This window comes from Tenrec ecaudatus, chromosome 7 (genome assembly GCF_050624435.1).
Source record: "Tenrec ecaudatus isolate mTenEca1 chromosome 7, mTenEca1.hap1, whole genome shotgun sequence".
Classification (NCBI taxonomy): domain Eukaryota; kingdom Metazoa; phylum Chordata; class Mammalia; order Afrosoricida; family Tenrecidae; genus Tenrec; species Tenrec ecaudatus.
In genome coordinates this window covers 164539295-164556370 of record NC_134536.1, presented here as the reverse complement: position 1 = coordinate 164556370, position 17076 = coordinate 164539295, and the positions used below count along the sequence as shown (strand labels likewise).

The 17076-nt window shown below is 61.2% G+C and overlaps 1 protein-coding gene across 1 annotated transcript in view; it reads right to left on the bottom strand.

Moving 5' to 3' along the window:
• Nucleotides 1-17076, bottom strand: part of ITPR3 (inositol 1,4,5-trisphosphate receptor type 3) — a 78191-nt gene that overhangs the window by 17353 nt on the left and 43762 nt on the right. Inside the window, exons 5-28 of the mRNA XM_075555481.1 lie at nucleotides 16774-16932; nucleotides 16546-16644; nucleotides 16194-16277; nucleotides 15573-15719; nucleotides 15322-15417; nucleotides 14380-14430; nucleotides 14050-14192; nucleotides 13074-13173; nucleotides 12839-12999; nucleotides 11773-11914; nucleotides 10268-10429; nucleotides 9577-9749; nucleotides 9035-9154; nucleotides 8477-8659; nucleotides 6891-7142; nucleotides 6659-6803; nucleotides 6000-6141; nucleotides 5444-5643; nucleotides 4792-4921; nucleotides 4218-4275; nucleotides 2900-3065; nucleotides 1269-1433; nucleotides 1107-1181; nucleotides 577-702 (exon numbers count right to left, since the gene is read on the bottom strand). Coding sequence (XP_075411596.1) covers nucleotides 577-702; nucleotides 1107-1181; nucleotides 1269-1433; nucleotides 2900-3065; nucleotides 4218-4275; nucleotides 4792-4921; nucleotides 5444-5643; nucleotides 6000-6141; nucleotides 6659-6803; nucleotides 6891-7142; nucleotides 8477-8659; nucleotides 9035-9154; nucleotides 9577-9749; nucleotides 10268-10429; nucleotides 11773-11914; nucleotides 12839-12999; nucleotides 13074-13173; nucleotides 14050-14192; nucleotides 14380-14430; nucleotides 15322-15417; nucleotides 15573-15719; nucleotides 16194-16277; nucleotides 16546-16644; nucleotides 16774-16932 — 3279 coding nt within the window. The remainder of the gene's footprint in view (nucleotides 1-576; nucleotides 703-1106; nucleotides 1182-1268; nucleotides 1434-2899; nucleotides 3066-4217; nucleotides 4276-4791; nucleotides 4922-5443; nucleotides 5644-5999; nucleotides 6142-6658; nucleotides 6804-6890; nucleotides 7143-8476; nucleotides 8660-9034; nucleotides 9155-9576; nucleotides 9750-10267; nucleotides 10430-11772; nucleotides 11915-12838; nucleotides 13000-13073; nucleotides 13174-14049; nucleotides 14193-14379; nucleotides 14431-15321; nucleotides 15418-15572; nucleotides 15720-16193; nucleotides 16278-16545; nucleotides 16645-16773; nucleotides 16933-17076) is intronic.

The following is a 17076-nucleotide window of genomic DNA, read 5'->3' as shown; positions in this document are numbered from 1 at the left end:
GTGCTGTGGCCGGCTGAGGCCTGATACCATTGCTGCCGCAGCAGAGAGCCAGGGTAAAAAGTCAGGACCAGGGGGTCGGGGTCAGGGTCAGGAGCAAGTTTGGGACATATCACGATCAAGGTCAGTCAAAGTGAAGGATTGAGAGTTAGGGTCTAGAGGGGTCTGGGGACAGAACAGGGCAGGAGAGCAGAGTGAATCTAGGGTAAGAAATCCAAAAGCAGGGGAGGCCAAAGTTGAGGTCAGGGGTCAAGGAGAGGCTGGGGTCAGATGAGAGTCGGTGTGAATCAGATGGACGGGGGTCAGCATCTGAGATGCATTAGAGGGTTCAGGGCGAGACTGGTGGGAGTGTGGGAGGCAGGAGGTGGGGATAGGGGGAAGCAGCGGGGTGTGGCAAGGGCAGAATCAAGGTCAAGTGGGTCTGGATGCGGGGTCTTAGGGTCAAAGGTTGAGACGATGCTGTGACAGGGTTCAGAGGTGGGGCTCTGCCTGGAGACTGGCCAAGGGTTAAGTTGGTCCTAGAGGTTGTGGGGCACTTGGGGTCAGGCCAGCAGGCAGGGGTAAGGCAGCGGCAGGCACCTTGTCGTACGGGACCTGCAGCAGGTCCAGCAGGACCTTGTGGGCATCCATGTTCTTCAGGAGGCGCTGCTGCTTCTTGCGCATCTGCTCCCCGACGCCGCACATCTTGTTCAGCCGCTCCAGGATCTGCAGAGCCCCGCTTGAGTCAGAGCCCTCCTCCCCTCAGCCTGGCCCGAAGCCACGCCCCAGCTCTGGGCGAGGACCCGGGGGACGGGAAAGGGGAAGGAGGCCACAGCCGCAGAGCCACATCACCGCAACCAGCCTGGGGAAGTACCGAAAACGCCAACCCCAACGCAGCATGGAAATAAATAAAGCCATGTGGCGGCGAGGTGGGATCTCATTAAATTCCTGCAGCTTTAAAACCCTTCCATCTGGACCTCGGCAGGGCTGTTCAGCGTGCAGGGAGACACTGGATAGTGTCTGATTTGAGGGCCAAAGGCCAGCAGAGGGGGAAGCGGGAGAGGCGGGCCAGCTGGAGCCAGGGGTGAGCAGGGTGCAGAGCCCACCCTCCAGGGCCCTCGCCAACTCACCCCCTTGACAATCTGGTAGTTCTCACTGCTCTTCTCCCCCGGGGGGTGCAAGAAGCCCTCCTCATCCGTGGGCCGCTAGGGGCATGGACAGAGCCCGAGGTCAGCCGGGCCCGGGCCTCCCAGGCAGCCCTGGCCCAGCTCCAGGCACCCCTGCTTGCTCACCTCCTTCTTGTCTTTGGCGGCACCTGCCTCGCCCTCCTCGCCCTTGCCGCTGCCCTTCTTGTCCACCCACAGCTCCGACTTCTCGACCATGGTCCGCAGCCGGTCCAGCTCCGACTTGATGACCTTATAGTTCTCCACATCCTGGGCTGAGATCAGCAGCTGCACCTGAAGGTCAAGCACGCGCTGGCCAGTGAGACCGCGGTCCATTGCCACTTCCCCTTGCCAGGGCCCTCTCCTCACCACCACTGGCACCTCACCCGACAAGCCACATCCCACCCAATATCCCCAAGCCCGCCACAGCCCACTTCCTCCAGGAAGCACTCTGCTGGCCTAGGCCTCCTCCACTCTCTGCCCAGGCGGAGGTTCTCATTGGCCCCCTGTCACTTGATGCTGTAGCCTGTCCCTTGCGCACAGGCCACGGGGCAGGACAGAGCACATTGGCATCACTGACTCCCGACTGAAGGTGCATCCTGAGCCCTGAAGGAAGGCCCGGGCCTGAGTCTGGACCCCACTGTGCCGGCTCTGGATTAGTGGGAAAGGACGGAAGGTTGGCCGGGCCTCAGCTTCCCCGCCTGTAAGCTGGGACTCAGAGGACTAGCCATGCCAACAAGATACCTCCAAGGACTCTGGGAGGTCATGTGAGTATGGACGGCCTCCCCCCAAGGTCCAGCACGCGGTTCTACTCAAAGACACGGCCATTGAGTCAATGCCGACTCATCACGACCCTAGAGCACAGGGTAGGCCTGCCCCCATGAGTTTCCAAGACTGCACTCTCTTTCCAGGAGTAGAACGACTTGTCTTCCTCCCAAGGAAAGGCTAGGGGTTTGGTACTGCTGACAGTGCAGTTAGGAGTCCAACGTGTGACCACCACGCTGCACAAGCATGCATTATCTGCCAGACCAGTCTAGGTCCTGGTGCCCGGGGAGGAGGGCTTCAAAATGCTCCTTGGAAAGTCCTAGTATCTCAACACCCCCCCCCACTATCTTTTCTTTCCATAAACTTTTTATCTATAAACTCTTTGGTGCCCCCTTAAACAAGGAGCCCTCCCGACTACGACACCCTGAACGTGCCAGGCGCGACCCAAGCGCTCCTTGGGTGGCAGTCTGTGACGTGCTGTGCACCTCATGTAAGACACTGCTGCGGGCCGGGCCGGGTCCAGAGGGTAGGAGGCAAAGGTGGCCGAGCCTAGGTCCGAGCCCACAAGCACAGGTGCTGTGGAGCCCAGCCCGCCGGGCAACAGAGTGAAGCTGAGCCCCATCCGGTCCCTAGGGCCGATTCTTCAGAAGCGGCTCCCCAGGCTTGCCCTGGGTGGACCTGACCCCAACCCTGGATCAGCAGCCAAGCATGCTCACGTTTGCACACCCAGGCACTTCCTAGGCAGCTCAGTTGTCTTCAAACCCCACAAAATTCCAGCCTCGGATTCTGAGTCTGGGGCGTGGGGTGTAGGGGTGAAGGCCCCACAACACTGAGTCTTCCTGGCTGCCGTGCTCGAGTCTCTCCTTCACGGTCACTCGGGATGGTGGGGGGTGGGGTTCACTCAGTCAACGTGAGGTTAGCAACGCTGAGATAAAGCTCAGACTCCCCCGCGGGCTGACTCCCAGGGTCCAAAGGAGGGGCGGGCGGGCGGGCACCTGTTTGAAGGTGTGCATGGCCTCCTGGCGCTGGCTGAAGTGCTTGAACAGCAGCTGCAGGGCCCCCGAGACCAGCGGTGCGTAGTCGTGCATGGTGAGGTGGATGAGCACGCGCAGGAACATGCGGCCGCCCTCATCGTCCACCTCCAGCATGCTGCTCGTCTTCCTGCGGGGGGGGGGGGGGGGGGGAAGAGACAGGAGCCTGAGAGGACCTCGCGCGCACCCCCTGCCTCCCCAGACGGGCAGCAAAGGCACTGCCGCAAATCTTCCCTCCCAGAACCTCATCCCTTCCATGTTCTCTCAGACCAAAAGACAAGGGCCATGTGGGAGAAGGGCGGGGACCAGGAGTTTCAGTCCAGGGAAGGGCACAAGCAGAGCAAAACCGTGCTAAGAATCTTGGGCCCCTCCGTGATGTCTAGAACGTGGGGTGGGGAGCAGGTCGCGCTGTGTCTTTAAATCGCAAATGGGGTCACACAGGACCGGGGACATTTCCTCACCAGCCTGTGAGGAGCCACTGCCTGGAGTCCCCACCACTGCTGGGAACCCTTGGAGCTCCCCCTGATTGAGCAGCTGATGCAGGAGCTCCTCCCACGGGGTGGGGGCACAGAGCCCCCTGGGGGCTCGATGAGAAAAGTCACGTCTTGATGGTCTTTATCCAAGGGTCCTCTGCCAACCCAACGGGGTGCTGCCCCGGACCGTCAGTGCAGAGACCACAGGTGTGCACAGCGGAGGCTGCAGGCGTGCAGGGATCCCGTTTCATCCCTCGCGCTGTGGCCTTGCAGACCCGGGCCGCTGCGGGGTACTAGATAACGTGCTCAGAGAGCACCGTGCACAGGCTGTCACTTCAAATTTGTTTGTGGCATTTCAATAGTTTGATGTCTGTTTCACTGCCACTCGGTCCCTTTGGGGCTTTATGGGCTTTGTGCACTGAGAACAGGATGCTGGGGGTGGGGGCGCCAAGGAGGTGGCACTGACATAGTTACGAGGCCCAGCCCCGGGTGGGCCAGGAGCTGAGCCTGCAGGCCCTCACCCCTCCTTCCTGCTGTGCACCTGGGGGTAGTTCCCTCAGCTACCTGACCCAGGTCCTGCAGCCCAAGCAGAAGCAGAGGTACGACAATGACGTCAACAGAGGGGACCAAGAGGCCCAGCCTCACAGAGGCCGGACAGGACAGCAAGCAGTGAGCACAGAGACGAGGTCAGTAGGGACAGTGTGGAGGGAGAGCAGTGACAGAGGAGGGCGGGAAACTGTCCCAAGGGGCAGAGCGTGTCTCTAGCTTGTGTTGCTCCCACACCCCCTCCACCTCAACCCCAGCCTCACCCCACTCCGAACATGGCTTCCGCCTGCTCCCCAATGCGATCCAGGTTCATGTTGGCGGCTGTGGGGTGAGAGGGGGCAGATGGGGCTCCATGTCCAGGAGGAAATGGGGCATGGGAGTGCGAGAACAGGGGGAAGTCCCCCAGCCTCTTTCCTCTGGCCCCTGCCTCCCCTTCCCGGCTGGAAAGGACCATGGCAGAGAGCGGACAGGCCAGCTGCCCTGCAGGCAGTGTGGGTGAGCAGAGTCCCCACTGGGGCCTGGGAGACCAGACTCCTTCTGGTCCAGCTCAGCTCAATGGCTACGTTGCCTTCAACAAGCTCCTGCCCTTCTGTGGGCCTCAGTTTCCCCACTTAGGACATTAAGAAAATGCTTCCCGCTCTACCCTCCCCTGCTCACGGTGGCAAGTAAGTGACGATGGAGAGGATGCGTCTCCGTGAATCCGGAAGAAGGGCAGAGCAGGAGCCGGCCCAAGAGAGAAGTAAGTGCCCAGGCTCCACCCACTGCCGAGCCCCCCACCCCAGGTGGGTCTCAGAGCCTTGCTGGGCCCCTCCTGAGCACGAGGGGGCGGGGGCTCACTGGTGGAGTCGAAGGCGGGGGCCGTGCCGTCAGCCCCACTGTCCTGCATGGGAAACACCTCCACAAACTCCTTCTTGAAGACGGACAGCAGGTAGGATATGCGGTAGTCCAGGCGGACATTGAGGATGAACTGCAGGGTGGGCGGAGGGGGGACATTCTGGGGTCAGGATGCCATCCTCGCTCTGGGGCATGAGGGGCCCCTGGTCAGGTCTGGTCACTCTATGGGGAAGGTTTCAGCAACAGTGTCCATGATGCTTGGAAACACACCACCAATCAAGGGAGGGTCAGCTCCTGCCCACGATGGGGTTGGCATCTCCTGCAGACCACTCAGACCCTCCTTCCACTAAGCTCCAAGGCCAGGGGCCCACAGGTGCCTGCCTCCTTGCTCTGCCTGGCAGACAGAGTCCAGGAGCCCCAGGGCTGGGGAGCCAAGAACACTGAGTCCTGCAGGAGCAGCAATGGAGGGTGGCAGCTGGGGACACTGAGAACATGGTTCCTTTGAACAGCCTATTTCTAGTAGGTTCCCAGGGGAGGCTGATGCTGCTGATCCAGGGACCAACCTTTGGAATCCCTGAGCAAGGCCCCTACCACTGTGAGCAATCTGCGGGGGTGGGGGGCATGCCCACCCACATTCCCTGCCCATGGGCACCACCTGCAGGATCTCCAGGATCTTCAGCTTGGTCTCCATCACCACGATGTCTTCGTTTTCCTCGCACTTGCTGCGATCCACGGGCTCGGGGGCACCGGTGCCAGTGGGCATGCTGGGGCCCCCAAAGACCGACTGCTTGCGGCTCAGCACCATGGTGGACACCATGTGCCCCACGCCCTGGATGGACCGCCTCACATTCTTGCCTGTGGAGCAGTGGGCAGAAGGGCATGGCAGAGGCAGCTCAGCACCCCCACCCCACCCCACCCCATGGCCACCTTCTCTTACTGCCACCCGCAAGACAAGGTCCTGCTGAGGAATGAGGGCAAAGCCAGGAGGACTCTCTGGGGGTGGTGAATGGGGGACTCAGGCCAGGATAAGCAGGCTGGAGATTTGAGGGGGAATTCCCATATGGGGACCCCGTGAGAGACCAGAAGCCCGGTCTATATGAGTTCCTGCAGTCCCTGGGGCCCACCCACTGCAGCAGGGCTGGTGGGGTCCGTTGCACAAAGGGTTGATCAGAGGGCTTCTGGGGCACTGGGAGCCTGGCAGCCCGCCTCACCGCCCGCATCCTCGTAGGCCGGCAGCATGGCCGCGGGACCCTGCACGCAGTCTATGATGCCCAGCAGCGTGCGCGTGAGCCGCAGCAGCTCGCTGAAGCTGTAGAAGCCGAAGTAGATGAGATTGTGCGCCAGGCTGACCACCTGCGGAGAGTGGCGAGTGGAAAGTGGGCGTGGCCTGGTTAGCATGGGCGTGGCTCCAAAGGGTGGGCCTTTGGGGAGGCGGGGCCTAGTCAGCATGGGCGGGGCTCCAGGAGGGTGGGCCTTTGGGAAGGCGGGGCCTAGTCAGTGTGGGCGGGGCTCCAGGAGGGTGTGCCTTTGGGAAGCCTGTGGGGCACCAGAGTCTAGGGTCTCACTCCAGGGCAGCCCAGGAGGGCTTGTCAGGGCCCAGTCCTGCAAGGAAGGTGGTACTGGAGGGGCAGGGCCGAAGCACAGGAGCACATGCAGGATCAGCTGGGCAGATGAAAGGTCCAGTTCCTGTGACCTGCCCCTGCCCCCATGCTGATAGGGTACGGGGCCGAGGAAAGGGGGTCCTCTCTATCTGACATCCTAGCTACTTATGTGGCCCCCGTGCTGGCTGGAGCCCTGAGGGGAGTAGGTCACAGGAACAGAGCAAGGAGAGCCACCTGACCCACATCCCTGCACCCTCCCCCGCAGGCACCTCATAGGTGAGTTTGTTCTTCTCCTCGTTGGCGAAGGGCACGGCCTCGCTGACCACGTTGTTGAGGTAGTCCTCCACGAACTCCGTGGTGTTGGCAAACTTGTTCTTCTTGTCGTCTCGGGAGGCGTTGAGGTTGGAGTCGTAGCTGGGGGGGAGGGGGACAGAGGGGTGTCAGGCTCCCCGCGGAATGCCCACCGGCCCCGCCCGCCCAGCTCCCACCTAACCAACTCACTCCTTGATGGTGATGGTGGTGGGGATCTCGGTCCAGAGGCGGGCGAACTTGACGGGCGTGACCAGCTCCTGGGGGTCGCGGTCTACATGCACGTGCAGCATCAGGTGGCAGAAGGAGGCCCTCAGGTCAAAGGGTAGCATCTCATCCGCCATGCACAGGAAGATCAGGTCGACCCCCAGCTGCTGGGAGATCTCGTGGATGGCCAGGTACTGCCGGTCCAGGCACATGCGGGCAAAGAGCTTCAGCTGGTACCTGCGGGCAGGCAGATGGTGAGGCCACTGGCAGAGGGGTGGCAGGGGTATCTGGGTATGCTGAGGGCTGGGGGCAGAGATGCCACCGGGGCTCCACTCAGAGCCTGCAGGCGAGAGTTTGTGAAGGCTGAGTCCCAATTCCCGCAGCGGCACTGCCGAAGAAATGCCTGGGATCCGACTCTACAAAGAAGATGGATACAGCCCTCTGTATCGGAATGGACTCAACAGCACGGGTTTGTGGCTGGGGAGGAAAGCCACTCAGACCAGCCAGGCAGCTCTGAGCTGAGCAGACTGGGAAGAGGGATGGTGGAGAGACTAGAGTGGATGGAGAGAAGGGCTGAGGGAGTGGGCAGGGCTGGCCTGGGGCAGGGAGAGTGAGGGCCAGCCTGGGAGAGTAGGGCCCAAGGAGCAGCTGCCAAGGTGTGAGATTCTGGAGGGAGAGATGCAGACAGGAATGCAGGGAGCTTCGCCCTGCCATGCGGTACAATAGCCTCTATCGCTCTGCGGCAGATCCTGTACCACAGGCTCTGGAGGCAGCTCCCTGGTGTACCTCACAGCCCTTCCACCTTCAGCTGGACTTCCTAGGTCCAGGTCCTTTGCCTCTGCCTCAGAGTCCCCAACTCCACAAGGGCCTGAGACCCAGGGCCGTCAGGTCAATCCGGCTCCTACTGAGCCTGCTGAACAGAGCAGAGCTGTCTGCCAAGAGTTTCCAAGGCGGTGAGTCTTTGTAGAAGCAGATTGCCACCTCCTTCTCATGGAGCTGCTGAGGGGCTTGAACCACCAATCTTTCCGCGATCAACCCAACTCATCACGGGGCTCCTTAAGAGTACTGCTAAGCTATCCCACCACCATCTAGTTGGGACAGAGAACTGCCCTTGTGGGTTTCCGAAGCTGTGAATCGTTACAGCAGCAGAAAGCCTCATCTTTCTCCCCAGGAGCGGTGGATGGATTTGAACTGCTGACCTGGAGGTCAGCAGCCCAATGCATAACCCACTATGCCACGGGTGCTCCTACTTACTTACTATGAGACTGAAATGAGTGATCAGATGAAGCGCTCAGAGCAGTGCCTGTTATAGAACAGGAATTTAGTAAGTGTTATCCAATATTATTTTTCATGATTTATCTCTTTGGAGACAGGTTTGGGCAACCTCTCAACCCGGCCACTGTGCTAAGCCTGGCCCCAAGGCCACTCCGGGAGATTCCAGCTACACGGTCATCCTTCACTTTTCCTTCCCAGGATGCAGGCATGCCGGCAGGAGCCCGGGCCCCCAGGCCGCGGCAGGAAGGACTTGGTAGCAAGGAAGGCAGAGAAGGGGCAGGCCAGCAGGCGGGCACCTGTAATAGCTGAGCACGTTCTCGTCATGGGCATTGCCTGCCCGCGCCTCCTGGGCCAGCTGCCGGACGCTCTTCTCATGGTGCTCGTTGTTCCTGTCGGTCCACGTGAGCCACACTTCCTCCTCCGAGTACTCGATGCTCAGGTACTCGTGGGACTGCGCCATGTCCTTCACGGGCCGAAGCCTGGGGACCAAGACCCGTCACCGGGAGCCAGGATGCCTCTCCCAGGCCCCCTCCCCAGCAGGCTCAGCCCCAAGGCCCAGCCCCTCTGAGCAGAACGAGAGCTGGCTCAGGCTGCTGTGCTGCCCACCGCAGGGTGCCCCAGCCATCTGGGACCCCACGGAGATCCCGACCTTCTCAAGGCCAGACCCCTGACTTCCTCCTCCTCCCGGCCCCCTGCCCATCCACAGTGCCAAGCAGAGCGAGCACACGGCAGGAGCGGGGCGTCTGTGTGCAGAGGACAAGAGCGCCGGTTCTAGCCTGACCCCCCACCCCCCACCCCCAGATGAGGCCCAAGCATTCAGGCGGCCGGGGGAGGCTGGTGGAGCTATGGCTCACTCAGTCTGGATGAGAATGTCGCTGTTCTTGGGGTCCAGCACACACTTGCAGATGAGCTCCTGGGTGACCGGGATGGCGATGTGGTTGGACACACACAGGTCGGAGAGGTAGTCCAGGAACCTGGCGTGGTGGAAGCAGGGGCCGGGCGGGGGTCAGGGTCTGACCGTGGTGGGAACTGCCCTCCCTGGAATCTACAGACTGCTCTTGTCCCTCCCCTAGGAAGGGACCTCATTCTGGGGAGAGGGGAGTATTAGAGGGGGCGCCCAAGGGGCTGGGGCTCAAGGTCTTGCAGGGACAGTGGGGATGTTCAGAATATTCAACAACTGATTCCCTGCAGGCCCTGACTTGGGCATTGGGAAGCATCTTTCAGGTGGGGGCGGGGGGATGTTCTCTGCAGTCTCAGGTTCCCTTCTCTTGTTGCTGGATTGAGCTATGTTTGGAGGGGGTCCCAGGGAGGGGCTCGGGGAGCCCGGGGGTCAAGGCGGCAGCAGTTAGGAATATGTCGGCATTGTAAGCAGCCGGCAGGGGAAGGGCGGGCCCACCTGGGCTCGCGGTTCTTGCGCACGAGGCTGACGAAGGTCTCCACCTCCGTCTTGGTGATGTGCTTCTCCAAGAGCTTGCGATTGTTGTGCAGTAGGGCCGTGATGGTGTCCTCGGCCAGGATGTCGTAGCCGATCTGGGACTGCATCATCCCAAACTGCTTGGCGATGTGCTCCTGGGGCAGATGGGCCAGGGTCACACGGAGCCGCGGCCTGGGCCCAGAGGGCCCAGCTCTGCTCCAGGACACCCCCAACCCCATCGCTCCCAGACCAGGCCCTGGATTTGGGTGTGTGTGTGGGGAGGTCAGCCACCACAGTAGTTATTAGCTCCTGGCCTGTCTCCCCTAAAGGAGCGGAGCCTCCACAGGGGTAAGGACGCGGTCTGTGTGGCAGGCCCAGCTGCCTAAATTGCGGGGCACAGCCCCCAATGAAAGAGCAGGGCCTAAGTTTGAAAACTGTTAATAATCTCAAATGGCGACGGCAAAGTTGAGCCAAAAGGCAGTGGGTCCTTCTGAGCACAGGGGGTGGCGAGTCACTGTCACGGAGCTGACGTGACCGCCTGCCCTCACTGCGTGCCCCGGTGCCTGACGCTGTCCTGCCACAGTACCTCGCTGGCTGGCTGGACGGGGAGACAGACGATGAAGGGATGGATGAAGGGGGCAGGCGGGAGTGGGTGGGTGGGCCGGCGGCGCACCTGGTTCTTGCGGTAGTCTTCTTGCGAATGCCGCAGCACGCGGTAGCAGAGCCGGAACATGTGCTGGTAGGGGGCGTTCTTCTGGTCCGACAGCTCCTCCAGGCGCACCAGGGGCCCCTCACCCCCTTTGTCTCGGAAGGGGGCCTTCAGAATACCAAATATCTGAGGGAGCAGGGAGAATGAGCAGGGGTCCCTCACCCACCTGCTGCACCCCGAATTATCCCAGGAACCCGGAGGTTGGCCCAGCCCCTCATGACATTAACCCGAGTTCATTCCTAACCAACAACCCCAGTTCCCCTACCCTTGGCCCCGATTCTGGCTCTGTCCCCTAGACTTCCCAGGCCGGCCCATTCCTCCCCAACGGAACGCTACACCCATCTTAGGCCTTGCTCAGTGATGGGGGAAGAGCAGAGGTCACACAACAGGTCAGGGTCCGAGGCTCAGGGAAATGGGAGGCCAAGTGGGTGACGGTCGGTCGGGAGACAGGACACAGGCCTGGCCTCGTCAAAGAAAACACTTAGTATAGTTTCACAGATTTTCAAAGGCAGGGGATGAGTGGGTGTGGGAAACTGGAACAGAGACCAGAGAGACTGAGCCACTGAGTGGAATGAGAAACTGCTGGTTGGATTCTTGACTCAAAATAAAACCCGCTTTAAAAAGACACTTTGGGGACGTTAGGGACATTTAATATGGACTGGGAATGACTGCTCATTTTTGGAGGTGTGATTGTGGGATTGTGGTTATATAGGACAATGTCTTTATTTTTAAGAGCAGCACACCGAACAATTTAGGCTGCGTGGCTTCCATAATCTAGTTTGAATCTCCGCGACGGAGCGGTTACATAAAAGCCAAACAGATCAATGGTGAGGAACAGAGCATCGGGTGGCAGATACGGAAGGTCGCTGTACTCGTCTTTCGAGATTTTATCGACGCTTACAGGCTACAGACACAAGCTCTGGACCAAGGCACCCAGAGTGCAAATCCCAGCCCTGCTCCTGCCTGTGTGATCCGAATCAGGGCATCCCAGCCTCTCGGAGCCTCCCGGGGCTCGCAAGTAAAATGGGGACAGTAAGAACCACCTGGGGCTGTGTGTGAGATCCTGGGACGGTGCCTGGCACGTGCGTGGTAAGGCGACAAACTCAAACCACTGCCATCGAGTCGATGGAGACTCACAACAACCCCTAGACAGGGCGGGGCTGCTGCAAAGGGTCCCGAGGTCGGAGATCTCTACAGGAGCAGACAGCCTCGTCTTTCTCCCATGGAGCAGTCGGCGGGTTTGAACCGCCAACCTCATGTTTAACAGTCCCACTCTTCACTTGCTGCGCCACCCAGGCTCCAGGGCACAGGGTACGAGGGGCTCCATAGGGCCGCATTGTTGTAAAGAGGCGTTGAGACAAGCAAAGACTGCAGCTCCACTGGAGACGGGAAAGGGCACATTCGGGTCTGACAAGGCCCTTCCTCCCCCCGGGACCTGCCCTGCAGGGACGCGGACACGAGGCGGACACCTGCTTGAGGATGTTCTGCTCCCTCATCAGCTTCTGCCGCTCCCGGTTGGGCTTGGTGACCATGATGTCCAGGACGTTCTGCCCATTGTTGGGGACGTCGCTGACAAAGAACACCAGGTCCTCCAGCAGCTGGATGACAAACCTGGGCAGGAGACACAGGCACGGTGCGTCTGGGAAGCTCCTCCCCACACAAGCACTGCTCTCGTGTTAAGACACTCACTGGCCCCACTCGTCAGGCCGGTAGCTTGACTCTGTCCTGCTCTCTAAACAGGAGGTCTGCGGGGTGGGGGTGGCTCCGAGTCAGGCTGCTGACTGCAAAAGTCGTGGTTCAAAACCAGCAGCCGCTCTAAGGCAGAAAGAGTCAGTCTTAGGAACTCATGAGGGGCAGTTGTGCCCTATCCTGTAGGGTCACTGCGAGTCTGCACGACTGATGCCAATGAATCTGTTTGTTTTTTTGTCTCAAAACACATCCACCCCCACCTGCCCCATCCTGGATCCCAAAGTGCCCAGGCAAAGATGCTCAGCTGCTCTGGTCTGGAGCCATCCAGTCTGGGAAGAGCCGGAGAGGGACAGGGTGCTCGGTGGGAAGGGATGTGCATCTCCATCCCAACTCTGCTCCATGAGTCGTGTAGCTCTGGGCAGGTCTCTGACCACACCGAGCCTAGGCCCTGCCCTAGGAGACCAATGCCGGAGCCCTGGTGGCACAGTGGTTACGCACTGGGCTGTGAACCGCAAGGCCGGCGGCTCGAGACCACAAGCAGCTGCCCAGAAGGAAGGCGGGGCCCTCTACTCTCAAAGAGCCCCAGCCCGGGGAGCTCACAGGGCAGTTCTACCCGCTCCTGCAGACGCGCTATGAGTTGGCAGTGACTCCAGGGCAGAGAGTTGGGTTGGGTTTGGAGGGACCCCACATGGGGTCAGTTCTGGCGGGGACAGGAAGGCAGGCCTCAGCTGCAAGGGCCTAGGATCCCTCAACCACGGCCCTGCAGGCATGAGCCCCACGCAGGGCCGGCCTCCCCACTTTCTCTGGGTGAACCCTCCACTCCCTCGGCCGGCCCCTGGCGCCCACCTGCGGTCATTCTGGCTGATGAAGCCCTCATTGAGCTTCTCCACGGTGCTGGCCAGCATGGAGCTGGCGTCGTTGGCGAAGTCCAGGTCTCGGATCTCAGACACGGGCACAGACACGATGGCAAAGGCCTCCTTGTCCTCCTTGGTGGGACAGGTGCCCAGCTGCAGGGACAGCGGTCAGCTGGGCAGCCCGGGCACCCTGAGCCACCCCTCCCCAGGGATGCCCAGCAGCGCACCATGAGCCGGATGGGCCGCTCCTCGTCCACGTCGATGGGCACGCTGGTGCTGTGGACCCACGTGTTGGTGCAGAGGTGCCGCAGCCGGACGTAGGAGTTCCTGTGGACGGGCCAGGGTGCACCCCACTCCCGTCTCACTGGAGGCAGGGGGCTCAGGGTACACACACCAATGCCACCCAGGGCCTGTCCTCACCACTCCCTGACACCCGTGCGAGCTACACTGCCAGCAGCCACTGTGCTCCCCAGCCAGAGTTCCTCTGTGAGCTCGGACCAAAACTCGTTTGGACAAACGAGCCTCTTTACACCATTTATCCCATTAGTGTCAAGTGCATTTCATAGCAGAGACGCTCACACCGTTGATGATGAGATATCATGAAATGAAAAACCCTCGGAATTCCAAACTGCACCGGGCCCCAGGGAGGGGACTGTGCATCTGTATTGACTCAATCAGTTCGCCCAGCTTCCAGCAGAGGGTTCACTGGCTAATGCCATTCTGGCTCAAAGCGACCCGACAGGATGGAGCAGAACTGCCTCTTGGGGGCTGGGCACAGAAAGCCTCGTCTTTCTCCCGAGGAGCGGCAGGTGGCTTTGAACTGACAGCCTTGCTGTGAGCAGCCCAATACACACTCTCTACGCCACCAGGGCTCCTCGGTCGAGGTCAGACTGGGGGAAATGCTTGTGGTCCGCTTCTGGACTCTCAGGGTGGGTCACAGAGTCTACTGTCTGGACTTTCTGCCAGGCTGCGTGCCGCCCATGAAGCCCAATGGCCCTTAGGAGAAGGCACTTGATGTGACCGCAAGCCTGAGGCCCATCTGAGCAACAAACTCACTGCGCAGTAAGCGTGCGGCCACAGAGCTAGAACCCTGAGGGGGGCCCGTGCTCAGACCCCCAAGGCCACAGACCTCAAAAGCGGTGGGCCTGGGCACCGTGGCCAGCCGCCCTGCCCGCCCCGCCCCCCAGCCGGGCGCACACCCACCGGGGCACAAAGGAGTCGGTTTTCTGCAGCGTGGTGGGGTCCAGCTCAAAGAGGGAGGCAATGTCGTTCCCGTGGGGCACGGCCACCAGGCGATACTTGATCTTCTCCCCAGCATTCCTGCGGCCTGCCCGGCCCTGGGCACCCTGAGGTGAGTGCCTGAACTCAGCCAGAGGTACCCGTGCCCCAGACCCAACCCTCCACCCGCTTGCAACCATCTGGAATTCCTCCAGCCCACTTCTCGAGGTTTCATAGCTTCCCTGCCCCTGCCCACCCACCAAGGGGGGCTCTGGGTCACTCTTCCCAGGCCCTCAGCCCTGCTTCGGTCCTCACCGTCCCTGCCGCCTTGGCATCTGTGGCATCACCCTTGTAGCCGGGGTTCTCCTAGACAAGAGGAGACGAAGAAGAGCTACCAGACACAGCCCCACCCCAAACAAGGCCCACATAGGGCCCTGGGCCAGGCTGGGCACCATCTGCCCCAGAGCCCATGTCACTCTTGGGGAAACCCCAGCCTTGCCCTTCCTGGCCATTCTCTGCAGTCCCACAAGTAAACATGCACCCCGAAACACCCACATACTCGCATACACACATAGCAGGGGGCTTCCCTGTGGGCTCCAGGGGGCAGACTGACTCAAGGTCAAAGCGCAGAAAGGTTCGAGAAGAGGGGCGGGTGGAAACAAACAGGCAGGAGCCGACAAGTCCCATGACAGTGCAGGAGCTACAAGTGATGATGGGAGACCAGTGGGAGAAGGATGATCGGCTCTGGAAACCTTCACCCGACTCATAAGGAGACGGTCTTTCCTCCAAAACTCGCGGAACGTGGAATTAAAAGGGTATGGAATTTTCCCCAGGACATTTTGAAGCGCTCTCCCAGGTGCGCCCACACACACACACACACACACACACACACACACACACACACACACACACTGTGCACACATAAACAGACATGAATGCATAATGTAGCCCCACAGGGCTGGGAATTTTGTTCACTGCCATATCGCGGCCCTCAGAGGAGCCCCTGGTGCATAGTTGGCGTGGTCACGGTGATTAAGTCTGTTGACAGTCTTGCACATACTTGATGGCTGCTAAGTGCATGCACGAGTACGAGGAAGCCAATGTCCGCATGGGGCACACATGCCTGTGTGCAGACGCGTGCACACGTACATGCATGTACAGCCGAGCCCCGTGCACTGGGGCTATGCACCCAGCCTGCGTGAGGATGCCCTCTGCCCTTCCTTCCCCCACCCCGCCCCACCCCTCCCCCCAACTCACCTCGGCAGCCAGGTAGTTGCCCGTGGCCAGGTGCTTGAAGCGGTAGAGGCCATTCCAGTGGCCAGCTCCTCCCCGGCAGGGGTCATGGTGGACCACCTTGGGGAAGGGGGTCAGGGGTGAGGCAGAAAGGCGAGGCTGGCCCTGCGGGGGGGCCTCAGGAGACTGGAGCTCTGTCCCTGGCCCCTTGGGGAGAAGGGAGCGGTGCAGCTGGGGCCGGAGAGAAAGCGGTGTCGCCTGAGGGCTGGGCTCACCTCCACCTCCCAGAGGGCGTTGGAGCTGGTGGCCGAGGTGGCGGACTGGCGCAGAGTGGTCCGCAGAAACACCTGCAGCTTGCTCTTGTACTCGTCACAGGTCAGGAACTTCTCCTGCTCCGCGTGGAAAAGCCGCACCACGTCTCCCTGCAGGCACAGGGCCGTGGGCTGGGCGCGAGCTCAAGCGCCCACCTGCCTCAGATGGCCAGCAGGGCCTGGAGCCGGGCTCGCCAGAGGGCAGCCAGCAGGGGCCAGCCCCTCAAGGGGAACGAGGCCTCAGCCCTCACCCCAATCCCCAGAACCCCGAACTTCAAGACGGCTGATCAGCTGGCAGGTTTGAACTACTGACTGCCCAACTAGTAGCCATGACACCACCAGGGTTCCTACGGGGAGAATGGGGTACACTTTCTGAGAGAGAGAGAAAGAACACACAGGGGCCAGTCAGGTAGGAGGGGCCGTGGGCTCTGTGAGACCGGAGAGCAGAGACAGAGGCCTGGAGGGGGAGGGGATATTCGTCTAGCAGGGATGGTGGGGGTGGTCAGACAGGGGCTCCAGACAGGAGGACAGAAGGAGCCTGTGAGCAAGGGGCTGGTGGCAGCCACGTTGGCGGTCCTGACCTACCCCTTTCAACACCTCCTCCAGGTGGTCCCGGAACTGCATGAACAGGTTGATCTTCCAGCTGGTGTTGCCGTTCACCGAGTTGACCTGGGGAAGCGCAGAGGGACCCCTGAGACCATGCCGACCCTTGGGGCAGTGCTGACGATGGGCAGGGACCAGCCTGGGCCCCATCTGAGCCGCTCCCCAGCAGGAAGGAGGGGGAGCCATCAGCCTGCAGGCTGGAGCGGAGGGCCCAGGTCAGGGAGGTCAGATGGGGCTGAGGGCAGAGCTGGAGGGTGGAGGGTGTCTGGAGGGTGTCTGGAGGGTGTCTCTGCCCTCTGGGGGGAGGTGCCAGCCCCCCAGGGTGCCCGCTCACCTCCTTGCATCCGGCATTGTCGCTAAGCTCGTAATTGCTGGCGTGCAGAGGCTGCCCGGCATTGACGGGGTTCAGAATCACCTTGTCCCCTACAACCACCTAAGGGGGACGGGTGAGGCAGGTGAGAGGTCAGAGGGCAAGAGCTCCCCTCTCTAAGGAATGGGCATGCTGCCCTCGCCCTGAGCCCACACTGCCAGGCCGTGGCTCCTCCGGCCGGCCCGCCCTCACATTGTCCCCGTTGCTTCGCAGCTTCCAGAAGGGCTGGATGAAGAGCCAGGAGCCCTCGTTGCCCGTGGTGTCAAGCGTCACCCGCATGGCGTTCTTCTCCAGCAGGGCTGGCAGCCGCTTATTGACGGTCAGGTACTTGTTGCTCTTCATGTGCAGGAGCTGGGGGGGGGGCAAGTGGGGGCGGGAGGCTGAGGTCTGGGGGGGGCCTGGATGCCAGCCCTTGAGGGAGGACCTCTAGGGAGCATCTCCTTGGGCCCTCAGTCACAGCCTTGGCATCCATGGTCAGACCCGCAGCCACAGGCC